Source organism: Hippopotamus amphibius, chromosome 2 (genome assembly GCF_030028045.1).
Source record: "Hippopotamus amphibius kiboko isolate mHipAmp2 chromosome 2, mHipAmp2.hap2, whole genome shotgun sequence".
Classification (NCBI taxonomy): Eukaryota; Metazoa; Chordata; class Mammalia; order Artiodactyla; family Hippopotamidae; genus Hippopotamus; species Hippopotamus amphibius.
This window is the reverse complement of record NC_080187.1, coordinates 77630065-77645511: the sequence shown is the minus strand read 5'-3', so window position 1 is coordinate 77645511 and position 15447 is coordinate 77630065. Positions and strand designations below refer to the sequence as shown.

General features: G+C 34.3%; 1 protein-coding gene across 3 annotated transcripts in view; it reads right to left on the bottom strand.

Annotated features, from left to right (window-relative positions):
- Positions 1 to 5001: 5001 nt before the first annotated feature.
- Positions 5002 to 15447, bottom strand: part of PLAA (phospholipase A2 activating protein) — a 32877-nt gene continuing 22431 nt past the window's right edge. For 2 of the 3 annotated variants that reach the window (XM_057720305.1, XM_057720304.1), the window contains exons 10-14: positions 13974 to 14045; positions 11119 to 11187; positions 8508 to 8609; positions 6811 to 6975; positions 5002 to 5738 (exon numbers count right to left, since the gene is read on the bottom strand). In XM_057720305.1, coding sequence (XP_057576288.1) covers positions 5173 to 5738; positions 6811 to 6975; positions 8508 to 8609; positions 11119 to 11187; positions 13974 to 14045 — 974 coding nt within the window. In that variant the 3' untranslated portion in view covers positions 5002 to 5172. The remainder of the gene's footprint in view (positions 5739 to 6810; positions 6976 to 8507; positions 8610 to 11118; positions 11188 to 13973; positions 14046 to 15447) is intronic. The other variant, XM_057720306.1, reaches the window with a different exon arrangement.

Here is a 15447-nt window from a genome sequence, read left to right as displayed (position 1 = left end):
TTGCTATTATGATAAAGTGAAGTGGCTACTACAAATTGAGATTTTTCTCCATATTGATATCCAGTTTTGCCAATATTATTAAATATAATTTTGTTGCTTTGTTACTACTGACTTGTCAAATAAAGATTTACATGACTTTTTCAGTTTCTTCACCTGTAAAAGTAAGGTTACTAGCAGTACTTGCCCCATAGGAATAATGATAAACTTAGGAAATAGCATGAGGTAATTGCTTAATGCATGCTATTTAGTCTACTTAAACTTTTCTTCTTTGCAATGCTGCACAATGGGTTGGTTTTAAATAGTTGCAAACAACTGAGTAAACACTGCTATATCTTATGCCTTAAATGTAGAGTAATGTTATCTCTATCACATCATATCTAATGAAAATACTATTGCCACTTGGACATTATACTTTTCTGACTTATTATAAAGTGCCCAAGAAACCCAGGGTCAAGTTTTAAGTCCCAAGATTTCATCTTAGGCCTAGGATCAATATCAGCCTACCTACTTTACAGAAGGATGTTGGTCAACTTTCTTCTCTAAAACTTCCATTAGCCGCCTTATTCTGTAGGCTATTTTCCTCCATGACAGGCATCAGAGTGGTTTACTTGTTGCCCTCAAAGTTAAGATCCCGCCTTTCTTAGTATCCCTGGAAAGCAAGCATCCTAATTTTAAATATTAAACAAATAAAACCTGCTAACCATTTCGGGAAGCAGACAGGTAGACAAATAAAATATTTAAGAACGAGAAAACTTAAAAAAAAATGTTCCCCCATCTTTGTTGAGATGGTAACTAGAATGCAAATTATACCATTTTTATTCTCCTATCCTACTTTAGTTAAGGTAAGGGAAACATCGTTAGGGAAGCTCAGATATGATGCAATCAAGTAAAAAAAAAAACCACCAAATCAATCAAACAAACAAAAAAGAAGTACTCATTACCTGTGAATATTCTTGCCACAGTAGTCTAATTTCAATTTAACCAAGCCTTTAGATTTAGCTTTGTTTACAGGAAATAGGTATGGCAGGCAAATTCTAAGAAGGCCACCAGTGGTGTAATCCACTCTTGCATAATCCACTCTTCTTGAGTAACTTGTTCCAACCAATAGAGTATCTCAATGTAGAGGGGATGTCATGTCTGTGATTAAATTATAAAGATTCTTGTTGGTCCTGCTAGCAGACTCTCTTCCTGGCTTTGATGAAGCAACTGGCCATGTCAGGAAGGCCTGCAAGGCAAAAAAAACTGACGGTAGCCTCTGGCCAACAGTTAGCTAGGCACTGAGGTCCTTAATTCAACAATCAAAAAGAAGTGAACACTAACTATGCAAGTGAGCTTAAAAAATGCATCCTTCCCCAGTCCAGCCCTCAGATGAGACCCCTGCCTTGGTGGGCACCTTGATTGCAGCCTCATTTGAAACAAAGAAACAGAGGAACCAGCTAAGTTGTGGCAGGATTTCTCACTCACGGAAAATTTGAGATAATAAATGTGTGTTATTTTAAGCCACTAAGTATTGAGGTAATTTATTAAGCAACAATAAATAACTAATACAGTAGGGTTATAAGAATATTTTTTACAAATATAAAATGGGAGTACTTCACATTCTGGATTGGCCAACACACTTCAAAGTCAATGATATAAAAAGAAAGGAGATGGAGGAACTGTTGTAGATTGAGACCAAAGAGCCATATAACCAAACTAAATACAATACATAAACCCTGATTATTTAGATTAGATCATTTAGAACAAAGGTTGTAAAAAACATTCTAGGACAATGAGGAAATTTGAATATGGACCGGATATTAGACATTATGAAATTACTAATTCTTTTAGTGTGTGGTTATTAATAAGAATATTCTTTAAAGTGTTTTTATTCTTAAAAGATGCATAATGAAGTATTTAGTTGATGTGTTATTTGTAACTATTTTAAAATAATTTCAAAAGAAAGTATTAACAATAGAGATAAAGCAAATATAACAAAATGTTAACTGCAGAACCTAGTTGGCAAGTCCATGAGTGTTCACTGTACTTCTTTCAACTTTTCTGTATTTATGGACATTTTCATAAAAAACTGAAAGGAAACACATGGGAAAATGATAATGTTAAATCAAAGTCTTCAAAATTTTATTTATAATGACAATTACACTGTGTGCTATAAGACTGAAGGGGCCCCTCAAAATATGTTGAAACCTAATCCCCTACATGATGGTATTTGGAGGTGGAGTCTTTGGGAGGTGATTAGATCAAGAGAGTGGAGGCCTCCTGATTGAGGGGTCCCCAGAGAGCTCCCTCCTCCCTTCTGTCATGCAAGGACACAGGAAGAAGACAGCATCTAAGAGCCAGGAAGTGGGCCCTCACCAAACACAAAATATGCCAGCAGCTTTATCTTGAACCTTCCAGTCTCCAGAACTGTGAGAAGTAAATGTTTGTTGTTTAAGTCACCAAATCTAAGGTATTTTTGTTGTAGCAGCCCAAACAGACTGAGTTACTGTGTATAATTTTCTACAGAAAAATGCAGTAGAAATTAGAATAATTATAAATTATTTTAAAAAATGATGGAATAACATTTCCTGTTCTCAGGTGGGTAATTTATATCTTAAAACCTCTAGGAAGCATATGTCACAAATGATCCTCTATACATTTTATCATTTTTTCACAAAATAATCATAATATACATGGTGATAACTGCTAAGGAAGGTACAACCCAGTCTTATCCCCAGAATTATCTTTGTGAGGAATGTTTCTAGCTATGCTTCTTCCATTATTTATGAGGTAGATAAAAAATTTGTTACATTGTAATGTAGTTATAAATTTATCTAGTCACACAAAAAATCACAACATGCTCATTTTATTTTCTTTTTCTTTCTCTTTTTTGGCCGCACCATGTGGCATGTGGAATCTTAACTCTCCAACCAGTCATCTAACACAGCCCCCACTGCAGTGAAAGCGGGGATTCCTAACCACTGGACTGCCAGGAAAGTCTTTAATATGCTCATTTAAAAAAATGTAATGCCAGAGGGACTATAATTTATGAATTAGGAACAATTGATAACAGCTCCCTTGCAGGCAACTGTTTCTAATGCAACATGAAGGACATTAACTCTAAGACTTTTACCACTGGAGGTGATTTGGCAACATTTATCAAAGTTTAAAAATGTGCATTAACTTGACCCACCAATTCCAAGTATAAAATATATCCTAAGGAATTAGTAAGAAACTTATGAGATTGGCCTGTAGCATTGCTTTACAGCTGAAAATGGGTAACAATGTCAGATAATAGGAAATGGGCATATCAATATAACATAATATTTATTAAGGTGGAAATAGGTGTACTATGTCAAGTTAAAAATCAGATTATTGAACAATGGGTATCATACAATCCTTTTTAAAAAAAATAAAATGTTTACATACCAATTGATATGGCACAAGATTAGTTATGAATGATTCTCTCTGGGTAGTGGAATTATAGGCAATTTTTATTTAATGAATGTGTGTTTTAGTCAATGAATGTGTATTTTTCTATTTAGTAAAAAATAAGGGAATCATGGGAAAAAGTAACCTAAAAAAAAATCTTTAAAATAATTAAATCACCACTTAACACTTATCTTTCAAGAGGGAGTTTTTTCTTTTTGCTAAACAGTATTTTGTAATTTTTCTTCAATAAACATGGAATAACAGTATAATAAAAGTGTATAATAAAGTGTATAAATAAAAACACGTGTACACTAACAGGAAGCAAACAGCGTTTACCATTTGCCACCCCTTATATTTTGGAGAGTAAACTCCTATTCTTCACGAAGACTCTACATCCCACCATTATTCAAAGGTACCTAGTATTTCAAAATATTGCAGACAAATTGTACTTACAATTGCATGCTAAACATGACATGTTAAAAAGAAAGCACTGTACTGTAATGGAATCAGACTGACCGGGTTATACTCTTAATGTAGTCATATAACTTTTACTTAACCTCCTAAATCCCAATTCAACAAAAAGCAAAGCATGGATAACTAATGGAACCAGCAAACAATATTTAAAGTCTGGGTACACATCAGAAAATTGCAATTTAATACTTAGCAAAATATACATCCCCTCAATTTACATTTTACCCATTCTTTTTTGATATTCCAAAAGTTTTCTCTTGGATTAATCTAGACAATCAAAACTGTTTCCTCCCTTTTGGGGGAAGAACTGTTCTTAGACTGCAATTTGGCATTAAGCCAGGAAATTCATGGTTCTATATAATAAATGTTGGGAATGATGCTCACTCTTCTAGATTAACAATAGTTACACTTCTCCTAAGAAACTGAGGTTCCCTTAGACACATTATATAATTAATGGCTTGGTTCCTTCTTTGTGTTAGTTGCTAGGATGTTTATAGACAAATTTGTGACCCCTCCCTCTCTAGGATGTATAGCATGGTGCATACTTTTCCTGTACTTTTCCTTTTTTCCACTGTGATTCATCCCACTACATTTACTTCTGAAAACAAAGATAAACTATCATCACCCTACATTTAAGGGGATTTGAGAATTAAATATCAAAGTGTTTAGCACAGCACTGGGACCATGTTAGGGACTCAAAAATACTAATTTCCCATGATAGTCTCCAGACTTGCAAATAACAGTCTGCAATAACTTTTCAATATATTTATAATGGAATAATATCCATTATAAATTTATGGAATAATTTATAACTAACTTAATTTTAAAAATTCTAAAGTAGTTGTCCTAAAATAAGACCTTGAAATCAATCAGTGCTATTGAAAGAATCCAGCAATGAAAATGAGTAGAGGAGAAATTAAATAAAAGACAACCACCAGCAATTAACAGTCTGGGTATACAAGCAGTGAAGCAGATTACAAAAATAAAAGCCCTTGTCTCCTCCTAGGTGGCTAAGGTAAGGGAATTACACCACTGTAGTTTTGTTGTTGTTGGTCACAGCTCATTCTTAATTTATTTCTAAACTATTAAAAACCTACCCACATTACACAGGAAAATTTCACAGTTCATCAGTGCAAAAATTTTATTTCTCCTTTGTTTCCCCTTCCCCCCAACTTTACAAGATCTGAAATTTTACTTAATCCACAGCATTCTTTTCATCATCTATAAGTCATGTGAAATGTGGGGAAAAAAAACACTATCAATTTAAAATCTCAGTCCCCTACCCCACTGTTACAGTAAGTTTAGGATAAGTCTACAGCATTCACTTACTTTAGCTGGCTCTGATACCGACGCATACTTTTTTATTTGAGAATCAACGCCTAAAGACTTGGCTAATTGTATAGCGTTTGAGTCATCACTGATAAGTGTCCCAAGAGCCACAAGAAGTCTAAAAGTGGCTTCCAGGTCTTGTACAACTTCCAAGACTGTGCTAATTACTGACAAGCACTGAGCTTTCCCTTCAATGTTATGGTCTTTATGAAAACAAACAGAATAGTTCAGTGTCAATGTAGCCAGAGCAATGTGAATGTTCTTATTGCTCCCTGATTTCAGTTCTATTGCATGGGACAGTAGTGATTCCCTCTGGGACATCATGAGCTTTTGTCCTGCCTGGCCAACAAAACAATTGCAAAAAGTCCTGAGAGCAAGCAGCTGGTTTGCTGGCTTTCCTTTAGGGTTCAGAAGACTGATGAGATGACTGCTGAACCGAGTCCCTTCTTTTTCATTGCAGAAGTTCTCATTCACACTGGGATGTTTAATTGACAACCGAAGAATGTCAAGTGCAGGAAAGACAATATCTATTGAAAAGAAAAATTCACTAATGTTAAAAAAAATTTTTAATGTTAAAAATCATATGCCTGTTTTACAAAATGTGTATACTTCTGAAACTGATGTTAACTGATTTTTCATATTTATAGAGACTGTATTTATTGCTACAAGATCACATCTGCTTTAAAAACATGGTAGCTCTCCTGGGTTATTAAAATAACTTGACATACAGTGGGTATTCAATAAATCCTTGTGCAAAGAATAGGATTGGGACCTTGCTTTTAAAAAATCCTAAAACAAGACCAAAGAATTGAGGAGGGAAAGTTCTTTTAGAAGAATTCCAGTTGACAAATGCTAATAGGATGCTTATACACGTTTGTGGATTGATTTATATTTAAGGGACTAGGTAGACACCATGTAAATGAATGTGCTAAACAATCTTAACATCACTAAAAGTAAGGAAAGCAGAAATTATGGGCCCTGTGATATAAAAGTAGTATGCAACATCATTTATAAAGGATATTCACCTGAAAAAAACTAATGAATCAGAATCTAATTATGTCTAGCAGGAAAAACAGAGATAGAGGAACACATTAAGTGATCAGCCAAATTCAAAATATGGAACATTTTGCAGGAAAAATGATTTTCTCTCCAATAAATCAATTACATGAAAAAATAATAGGGAAGAGGACACTTCGGAATAAAAAAGAATTAGGTAAAGTAACTAAAAGAGAAACTGCTTATAGCAAATGTTTGTAGCATATGGTAACAAGTCACAAAGAGTTTCGTGGATGTCTTACAGTGAATCCATAAATGCTCTGAAATGGTATACAAAATGGTCCATGTATGGGTATCATTACATTACCTTCAGATTCTCTTAGGGTATATGACCAAAGCAAGACTATGAATTACAGTTGATATAGTGAATCCTTTGTGAAGTTTTTTCCAATGCGAATTTCAACTAACAGGTTAACTTTTTGTTTTGTTTTTTCTTTTTTTTTTTGGGTTAACTTTTATTTAATCTAGAAACATCAGTAGTGTGGATAGAAATAAAGATATACTTTCTGCTTTCTAGTTACATTTTAAAGAGTGTTTCTGTACCTTCAGGCCAGTTAACAGCTTTCCATAGAATCTGAAGTTGCTGGGCTGTGGGTTTTTCTGAAGAATTATTACATATTAGAGAGAGTATCTTTTCAAGAAGTACCAAGTCATCCTCAGTTAACTTCTTCTCTTCAGATGCAGTTCCATTAAGTTCCTTCAGTTTACCTAGAGCCCAAATCCAAACCTTCAATATTCTCTAACTCTATATACTTAGCCAAATGTAATACACAAATGCCAACATTTTCAATAAGAGTACTCTACCACACACCATGGGGAGGTAAGACTTTTCACAGCAATTATCAAGGACCATAAAATAAGAATAAGGTCTGTGAGTAATTTTAAGCTGAGTCCAGTATAGAAAAAGAAAGGTTACTGTGATGATTTTTATTTTACCTGTTATCTTCTAACATCTTCTAAAGCTTTTTGCTTTGAATAAGTTTTTAAGTATACCATATTTATCATTTTTAATGCTTTTCAAAGCAACATTCTGTCATATATAAGTTGTCAATCCTCTACTTTTTCAATGAAAAAAATTTATAACTTTTAGCCAACTTATGTCAACTTCTGTGACTGCCAATAACAGTCAAAAAGCTAAATGTGTATTTATATCTAATTTATTGACTTAGTTTCATCTCTACATTTGACATCACATTACTTTTAAAACATATTTAATGGAAATGTGGCATTTCCCAGCATATTCACATTTCATGAAACAATTTCTTTCAAACTCTTCACATGCATCTTCAATATCAACGGCCTTGTCATCATTAATGTTACTTTGGGTCATCTAACACTATTTCCTCAAAAATCTTTATCTCAAAGAATAAAAAAGCCCAAATTTCCATCACAAAAGGCTTATTAAGAAGATAAAATTTACAAATTTTTATCAATCATAACTAGAAACTTGGATCTATCTCATTCTTTGGCATTAAAAACTGCTTAACACTAACAGAATATTAAAACAAAGTTTACTTAGGGAATGCAAAAAGTGAGAGAGCTTTTATATTTGTATGAGTTTAAAAATGTCAAGCTGTCTAAAAGTATGTATACACTTCTTTATTGTTCAAAAATAAAGCAATTAAGAAAAGACCTATGAGTGATCTTTATAAAGATAATATAAAGGATAGTGACAAACCAAACAACACCCCCCCCCCCCCCCCAACAATAACACCCCTGTCATGTTCTCAGGTATGCATGTTATCTTAGCTCAGTGGACTCTCACCATAATCTTTGTGGCAAACAGAGTTAGTAACACCCTTAGTCAAAAACAAAACAAAACCTAGTCATTTTGTTTTGAGGAAAACAAATTAACAAAAAACGCAATCAAAGCCAACAGAGCAGTTTCATTTTTACAGACAAGACTTTGTTTTTTAAATACTTATTCATTTTCATTATTTTTTTTTTCCTGAAATCAATGAGTTTAGAGGATGAGATTGATTTTTTTCCCCTTTAACTTTTTTTCTCATTAAAGTCATCAAAAAGCATTTACTTATATTTGTGTAAGATTTCTTATAAAGTATTAATGTCCATTATCAGATTATGTATTCTTAGTTGACTCAATTGTGTAATACCAAAATACAAGTCTCCATCATGTAAGCGCCTGGTTCCCAGTACATGCTTAGGAGAGAAATAGCCTTGAGAGCATCTCAAAGAGTCTGTGGATATGTGAGAAAACTATTTAATTAAACTACACTTACCTAATATTTGAGTAGGGTTTGCTTGGTCAAAAGTGACAGCCTCTTTTTTGGGAAAATAAATATTCACTGTCTTAGATGCAGCTGATTGGTAGGCACTGTTCCCTATTTACAGGATAGAAGGCAAAAATCACTCAGAGCAGTCAAAAGCAAGATTTTTCTAAGTGACTTTTGTTTTCAAAATTACTGAGATATATAACTATTCAGTGCATGCAATAAATAACCCACTTCAGAAAGAAAGAAAAAGAAAATAAATCCATAAGATTTTATATACTGTATATATTTGTTGATATAATAAATTTTAGTTTTTGGAATGGGAGCTTAAATGTAAAATGAAGGCTTTCCATTTCATATTTTCTACTTCTCTCATATTTTTAAGATTCAATCTAAATTGAAAATTTTTAAAAGATCACAAGAACACAAAACAATTATGAAATTTTCCATTTCCTTCTTCTCTAAGCATAGTGATCTCTCTTCTCATTCCAAATGATGTAGTAGGCACTGTCATTTTCTCTAATCATCTTCTACATCATTGTTACAAATCCCTCCCAAGTTGTAAGGTCCTGAAGGGCCTATGTATTTACTTCTTAAGTGCCCACTAGAGTAACACTAACTCAGTATCTGGTGATGAACAAAAATTGCCACAAGATGAAAACTCAACAATACTCGGAATAAAGCTGCTACAACGAAAGCATAATTTACATCTAACTTATGTTTTACTTTCATGTCAAATCTTAACTTATACAACATTTTTGTTCTGATGTAAAATTTAGGTATTTTATAAAAATATGAATAAAACACTTTAATCTTGGGTATATTAGAAACAGAAAGAGGGAAGGTAGATAAATGAAGAATGAGGTAAATGCACAAAATTAATTCTAATTGCTTACAAAGCATAAAATATTTATTGACATGATCAAAGACACTGCCTGTACTTCTGGTTGTTAAGAGTCTAGTTGTGGTAATGAGATTGCAAATCAAATATCGTCCAAACAATTAAGTACAACGAAAAGTTCTCTGAAGGAAAAGTATAGGATGCACTGAGAGCTTATGATAGAGTAGACGATCTAGCAAGACGTATGTGTGCGTGTCCAAGAAGTTTCACTGAGTTCATTTAATATATACTATATTACAAAATTAAATAAAAAAGAAAAAGGAGAGAAAAAGCCAAACAATAATTAGTGGTCTAAATAGCAAAGCAAAGGGCACAAATATTCCAAAAGAGAAGAGCATGTACCAAACTCCTGAGGTAGAAAACAGCATGCCCTGCTCAAGACACTGACGCAGGCCAGTATGGCAGAAGAAAGGGCAGAGAGGAATGTGATGCAAGGCAAGAGAGAATAGTCAATAGGAAGCTATTATAGGGTTTTAATCAAGGGAGGGGCATAAACAGAGGAGAGCCCAATTTGGAGGCCATTATTTCATTGGTCTAGGTGGGAGATGACAATGGCTTAAATAAAGTATACAAAGGTCCACTGCATACACCAAATGTTAAAGACTTTAATTTCTGAAAAATGGAAGCACTGTTAACTTTAAGACTCTTTTGTAATACAGGTACAACATTACTAAGCATTTATTCCATATAAAATAATTTACATATATTTCATAATTTTAAGCTCATTTCTAGGAGTAGATATAACTTTACAAATGAGAAAAAGAGAGGCACGGAAATGACTTGCTTAAAAGTAAAACACATAAAAATTAGTGGAACTGAGATTTGAATCTAAGCATTCTCACTCTAGAGTCCTTAATCTTAATTAATTACTATGTTAAACTTCAATACTGCCAATCAATGTTAACTTTCACAATGAAAAAATAACTTAAAAAATTATATACCAACTCGGTTCTCAAGTACAGTGGTGGGTTTATGAATATTTTATTATGCTCAATAACATATGTCACATATATTCTCAAGTATAAAATAATAAATAGGGTATATATGCCAACAGATCTGTCAAGCTTACAAGAGATGAACCACAAATTCAGTTCTGCGTTTTGCTGGCAGCTAACAGAGGAAAAATGCATGCCTGCATATATTCAACACTGATGAACAAGGTGTGTCAGGGTCTAGGCTAGATACTAACAATGAAAAAAGTTAGTTGCTCAGGGGAAAGCCAAATATTCCAGGCTTAAGTCGTAAAAGCAAATTCTTTTCTGAGTCCTCTCAATCTGTAATGTAGTACATAACATTCTAAACACATTAAGTATATAAGAATGAAGGGGAAGAGATGAGAATAAACTCAGATTTTGGGAAGGATAGCGAGAAAACCAGCCTGAACACAGTAGAACAGCAGTTTTCAATCCTGGCTGCACATGAGAAAATTAAAAAACTACCCTTGCTAAGGCCCCAACTCAGAGCAATGTTAGATCAGGTAAGCATCACTGGGGATGAGGTTGAAGTACTTTTACTAAGCTCCCCAGATGATTCTAATGTGAAGTAATGACAATTCTGAGAACACTCTAAAAGCCAGGTCAAAAGTTTGGTTTTGATTACTGTATAAAAAGCCTTCCAGCAAGAAAAAGAGGCCAATTTCCTTAAACTTTTATTACATAAAAGTTCTAATGAGTTTTTTTTTTTTTTTTTTTTTTAAAATGGGAAATGAAAAATGTGTACCTGTAAATGGATCAGCTCCAGTCATGGCAGTTCCCATACCTGCAGACCCTGGTACATACCGACCACCACCTAAAATGCAATAATATTCCTAGTAAGCACAGGTATTGGCAAGTGATAAAGTTCAAACTGCTCCTTCTTTACACAGAATGACACTTTCATTATTAGTCACACTTCAGAATGACATCTTAATAAAAGGGCTACAAATTTAACACAGCAAAATGCTTAGAACAGTATCTGGCATGAAGTTAGATCCCAATAAAATTAGCCAGAAAAGTAATTCTCAAGTTATAAACATTACATGCCTTAAATACTATAATAAGAGAAGTTTAATGAATTACAAAAGCATTAACAGCTTGGAGAGAAAAAAAGTAAAAAGTTTCCATAATGAAATGTGAACACTATTTTATTGAAATATAGATGGGATTAGCTGGCACATAAGACAAATAGAAAAGAAACTAGGTAAGAGTTACGGATGCTATAATAGCCCACTCTCACATGAGAATACTTGTAGCTGTTTTATTGAAAACGGAAAGAAAGAAACAGGAAAAACAAGTGCAGAGAGAGAACTGGCAGGATTTGGAGATGTTCAGAGTCCTGATGTATTCAGGAGTTGGTATAACCAATACAATAGACACAGAAAAAGCAAACAAAACTAAAAAACAAAACTGCAGATGTGAACAGGATTCATTAAAATAATGAAGAACACAGAATAAGAGGACTTGCTGAGTTTTTATGATATGCTGGCTAGCATGCTAAGCATCTCATATGCATGAATTCATTTAAATATTACATAGATATCATTATTATTCACAATATTTTAGAAGAGGAAGGCTGAATAATTTGTCCTAGGCATTATGAGGCAGAATGTAGTCCTACACTGTTCCAAATGTAGGTCCCTGACCACCTGAATGAGAGTCACTGGTACAATATGCAGGTTCCCAGGGCCTGTCCATAATAGCCTAATGGTTCTCCAAATCAGCTTCACTATAGAAAGCAATAGGGAGCTTTTAAAACTACCTAAACAGCAAACCACATCCAAGACCATATGATCAGAACTGCTGGGTAACGGGTCAGACTATGAGTATTTTTAATCTTCTCACTAATCTAGTGTATCAGAATCTCTGTGAGTGGGACCTTGCAATAACTAAAGCATCCCATATGATTCTAATTGACATAAAATGTTTGAGAACCATATGAATAAAGAAAAGAAAAAATTAAGATTGCCCTTAAGTTGGAAGCAAGACAGGGAACCTTTTGGCCCCAGTGCTATTGGTAAAACTGGAGGAACAACATTCACAATAACAGCTAACATACACTGAGGGCTTAAATATACTCCAGGCATTTTCCTAAACACTTTATATGTACTATACCATTTAATTTTTATAATATCTCAATACGGCAAATGTTTTTATCTATCTTTTATAATAGTGTGGTTCAGTTAATCTATTAATTCCATAGTTCTCTTGGACCTTTAGTATGCTATCTTGCATATCTCCATAATTAATGCATCTTCTGAGTTATTGACATTGTGCAACAGTGAGACATGCTCCAGTTACGATGGCCCCAGTTGTTCTCTTGATTTTGTTGGTACTGTTTTGAAGCTTGGTATAGTCTTTCTGTTCCAAAAAAAAGCTGCTAATGAGATGCAGGAACTCTGTTGTTCCAAGTTTCAGGGCATCAGTGTGCCTGAATATGCCGACAGAGAAAGTTATCATCTTATCTACTCTTCAGATCTTTACTACCTTTCCACGGTCACCAAAGACTTCCTTAATAGCCATCATGCTATCACAGCATTTAGCTTGATAGTTGCTGTCTGCAGTACACTGGTACATTGCACAGGGTACAGTTATTTGCATCTGGGCCACCAAAGCATTCTCAGGAGTAGGAAAGCTCACTGAGAGCAGTTCACAGCTTCATGATTCTGACCCAAGGTTGTGTGTTGGTCCCATCTATAGTTTAGACAGGACTATACGATGTCACTTTTAGAGCTCACAGTACTAAGTATGCAAGGCCAATAGATACCATAAACACTATGAATTTCTTCCCAAATTTGGTATATTGTCCAGGAACTCTGGCTGAAGATCCAACAACAGCATCATAAAATACATGAAATGCTATTCTGAAAACAGAGATTCCTTCAGTTGCATTAAAGTCCAATTTTTTTCCAGTAGTGCTGATGCTGAGGCATGCATACCTTTGGTAAATAAAGTCACTTTGAAGAGACACACCGACACTTCCAGGGCTTCAGGAAGGCCATTAATAATTTAGATTAGGAAGACTAATCCTGGGGAGCTGGGTGGACTGTCTCCTTCCATGCTAAAGGCAAAATATGCCTGGGCAACCTTCTTGACTGCACTGCTCCATCCAATACCAGGGACTCACATGGCTCCTTCTCTGCTCGTGACCAGTAGCATCTCGCCAGTGACAGCGCTCATGCTGTGTCTTGGTTGGTGGATTCCCCTATTATCTAATTTCACAGATAAAAAAAATAGGCTCAGACAGGTTACGTATCTTGCCAACTTCTCATAGCAAGTAAGTGGGAGAGCCAGATTTTGAGCCAAGGTCTGTCTGACTCTAAAATCTATGCTCTTAATGACTCTGCTCTCTTCTCAGGAAGGACCACTGGAGAAAATGATGAATTTTAATAATATGTTATTAAAACTCATGAGGAAAGCTATAAAAGTAATTGAGGAAAAAGAAAAAATTAGAAGTTAAAGAGGAGATCCATCAAAATTGGAAATACAGGTAATAAGGGAATTATTAGTTATTGGATAGTTTCTTCAAAATGTAAAGCTATATAATGCAAAATGTTATACATTTAGTGAAGAAAGACACTGATCAAAACTGCTTCCCACCTGTAAAAGGATCTGCTGCAGGCAGTGTGTTAGAAGATCCCGATGAAGAGCCTGGCACATACCGACCACCACCTGTGCAGGCAAACAGAAGAAAATCTGAAGTACCCCAAAATTTTGAATTTCATAAATAGGACAATGCTTACATCAGAAGACTCTAAGTGTGGAGAGAAATAAAAAAGCAAGGCTGTCCCATGGTAGAATAAGAGGAGTTATAGTCAGAAGTCTTAACAGTTGGAAAGGTTAGTAAGAAACTAAAATTTCAGTGATTCTCCAAGTTTTGTTTTTGTTAACTTTAATACTTTATATCTTAGCTATTATTTTAATATTTAATATTTTAAATATTAAAATAACTAGGACTTCAAATATAAAAAGATAAATTGCAGTAGGTCTCTGACCTAAATAATATACACATACACTCAATTCCTGTTCCTATACAAATTCACTAGAATTCCTGCTGTTGTTGTTGCTATCAAAACCACAGGCACCAACTATTAATCTTTCAGAGAACCCCTGGGTTCATTAATTCATGTGTCAAACAGTACATTCAGTGCTGAGATCCAGCAGGGAACAAGATTGCTTGTATCCACTGAAGCTTACAACCTACTAGAGAAGAAAATTACAAAGGGGATGAGTGGTACAAAGGAAACAGATTTCCCATTTATACATTTACAAATGTGTGGTGTGTGTGAGTAGGTTTTGTTAGTATCTCTAGGGAAATAATCAGAGGCATCTAACAAAAAGTTATATATAAGGATGCTGATAGAGTTTCAAAAGAGCAAAAAAAGCCAAATCATTGTTAGACTTCCAGACAAAGCCAGCTGTTTTAATCTGTCCTCCATCCCATAAAATAGCTCATACAATGCAGTACTCTTTTGTACTGAAGACTGATATTCCAACCAGCAGAAATATCCAGGTAATACTTTTTTTTTCTTGTTCTGCCAAGTGCATCTGTTGGGAGGGTTCTATCATTTATAGTTCAGTATTGAGTCAGTCTGATAAACCTGTTTAAATCAACATGCAGGTGAGATTTAACTTTATTAGGTGAACAAACAATGGAATTTTGAACTAGAAAGAGAGGATATAATTTAGGACCATGAAGCATCTATGAGGGAAGAGGAAAAAAAGAAAAAAGACCTTAGATAAGAAGAGGATATGGGATCCTTGTAAAACAAAGAAGAGCACTAGCACATGAAAGATGGAGTCAGAAATAACAGGAACCCATTAACAATAAAGTGCCAATTTCAAAATTTTATTTAGAGCTGGTCCTGTATCTAAGAAAAGATGGAGCATTTTATTTCTTTCCATACCATGGCCTCAGTTCCCAGGACCCAGAACTCAGGCTAATATGTCTAGAATTAATTAATCTCCATTTCCTAGGATCCTGGACTCAGACTAAATGCCACTGGGATTATAATACTTCTGGCATGAGAACCTAATCCCATTTATAACATTTTAGACACTGTATACTATGTTA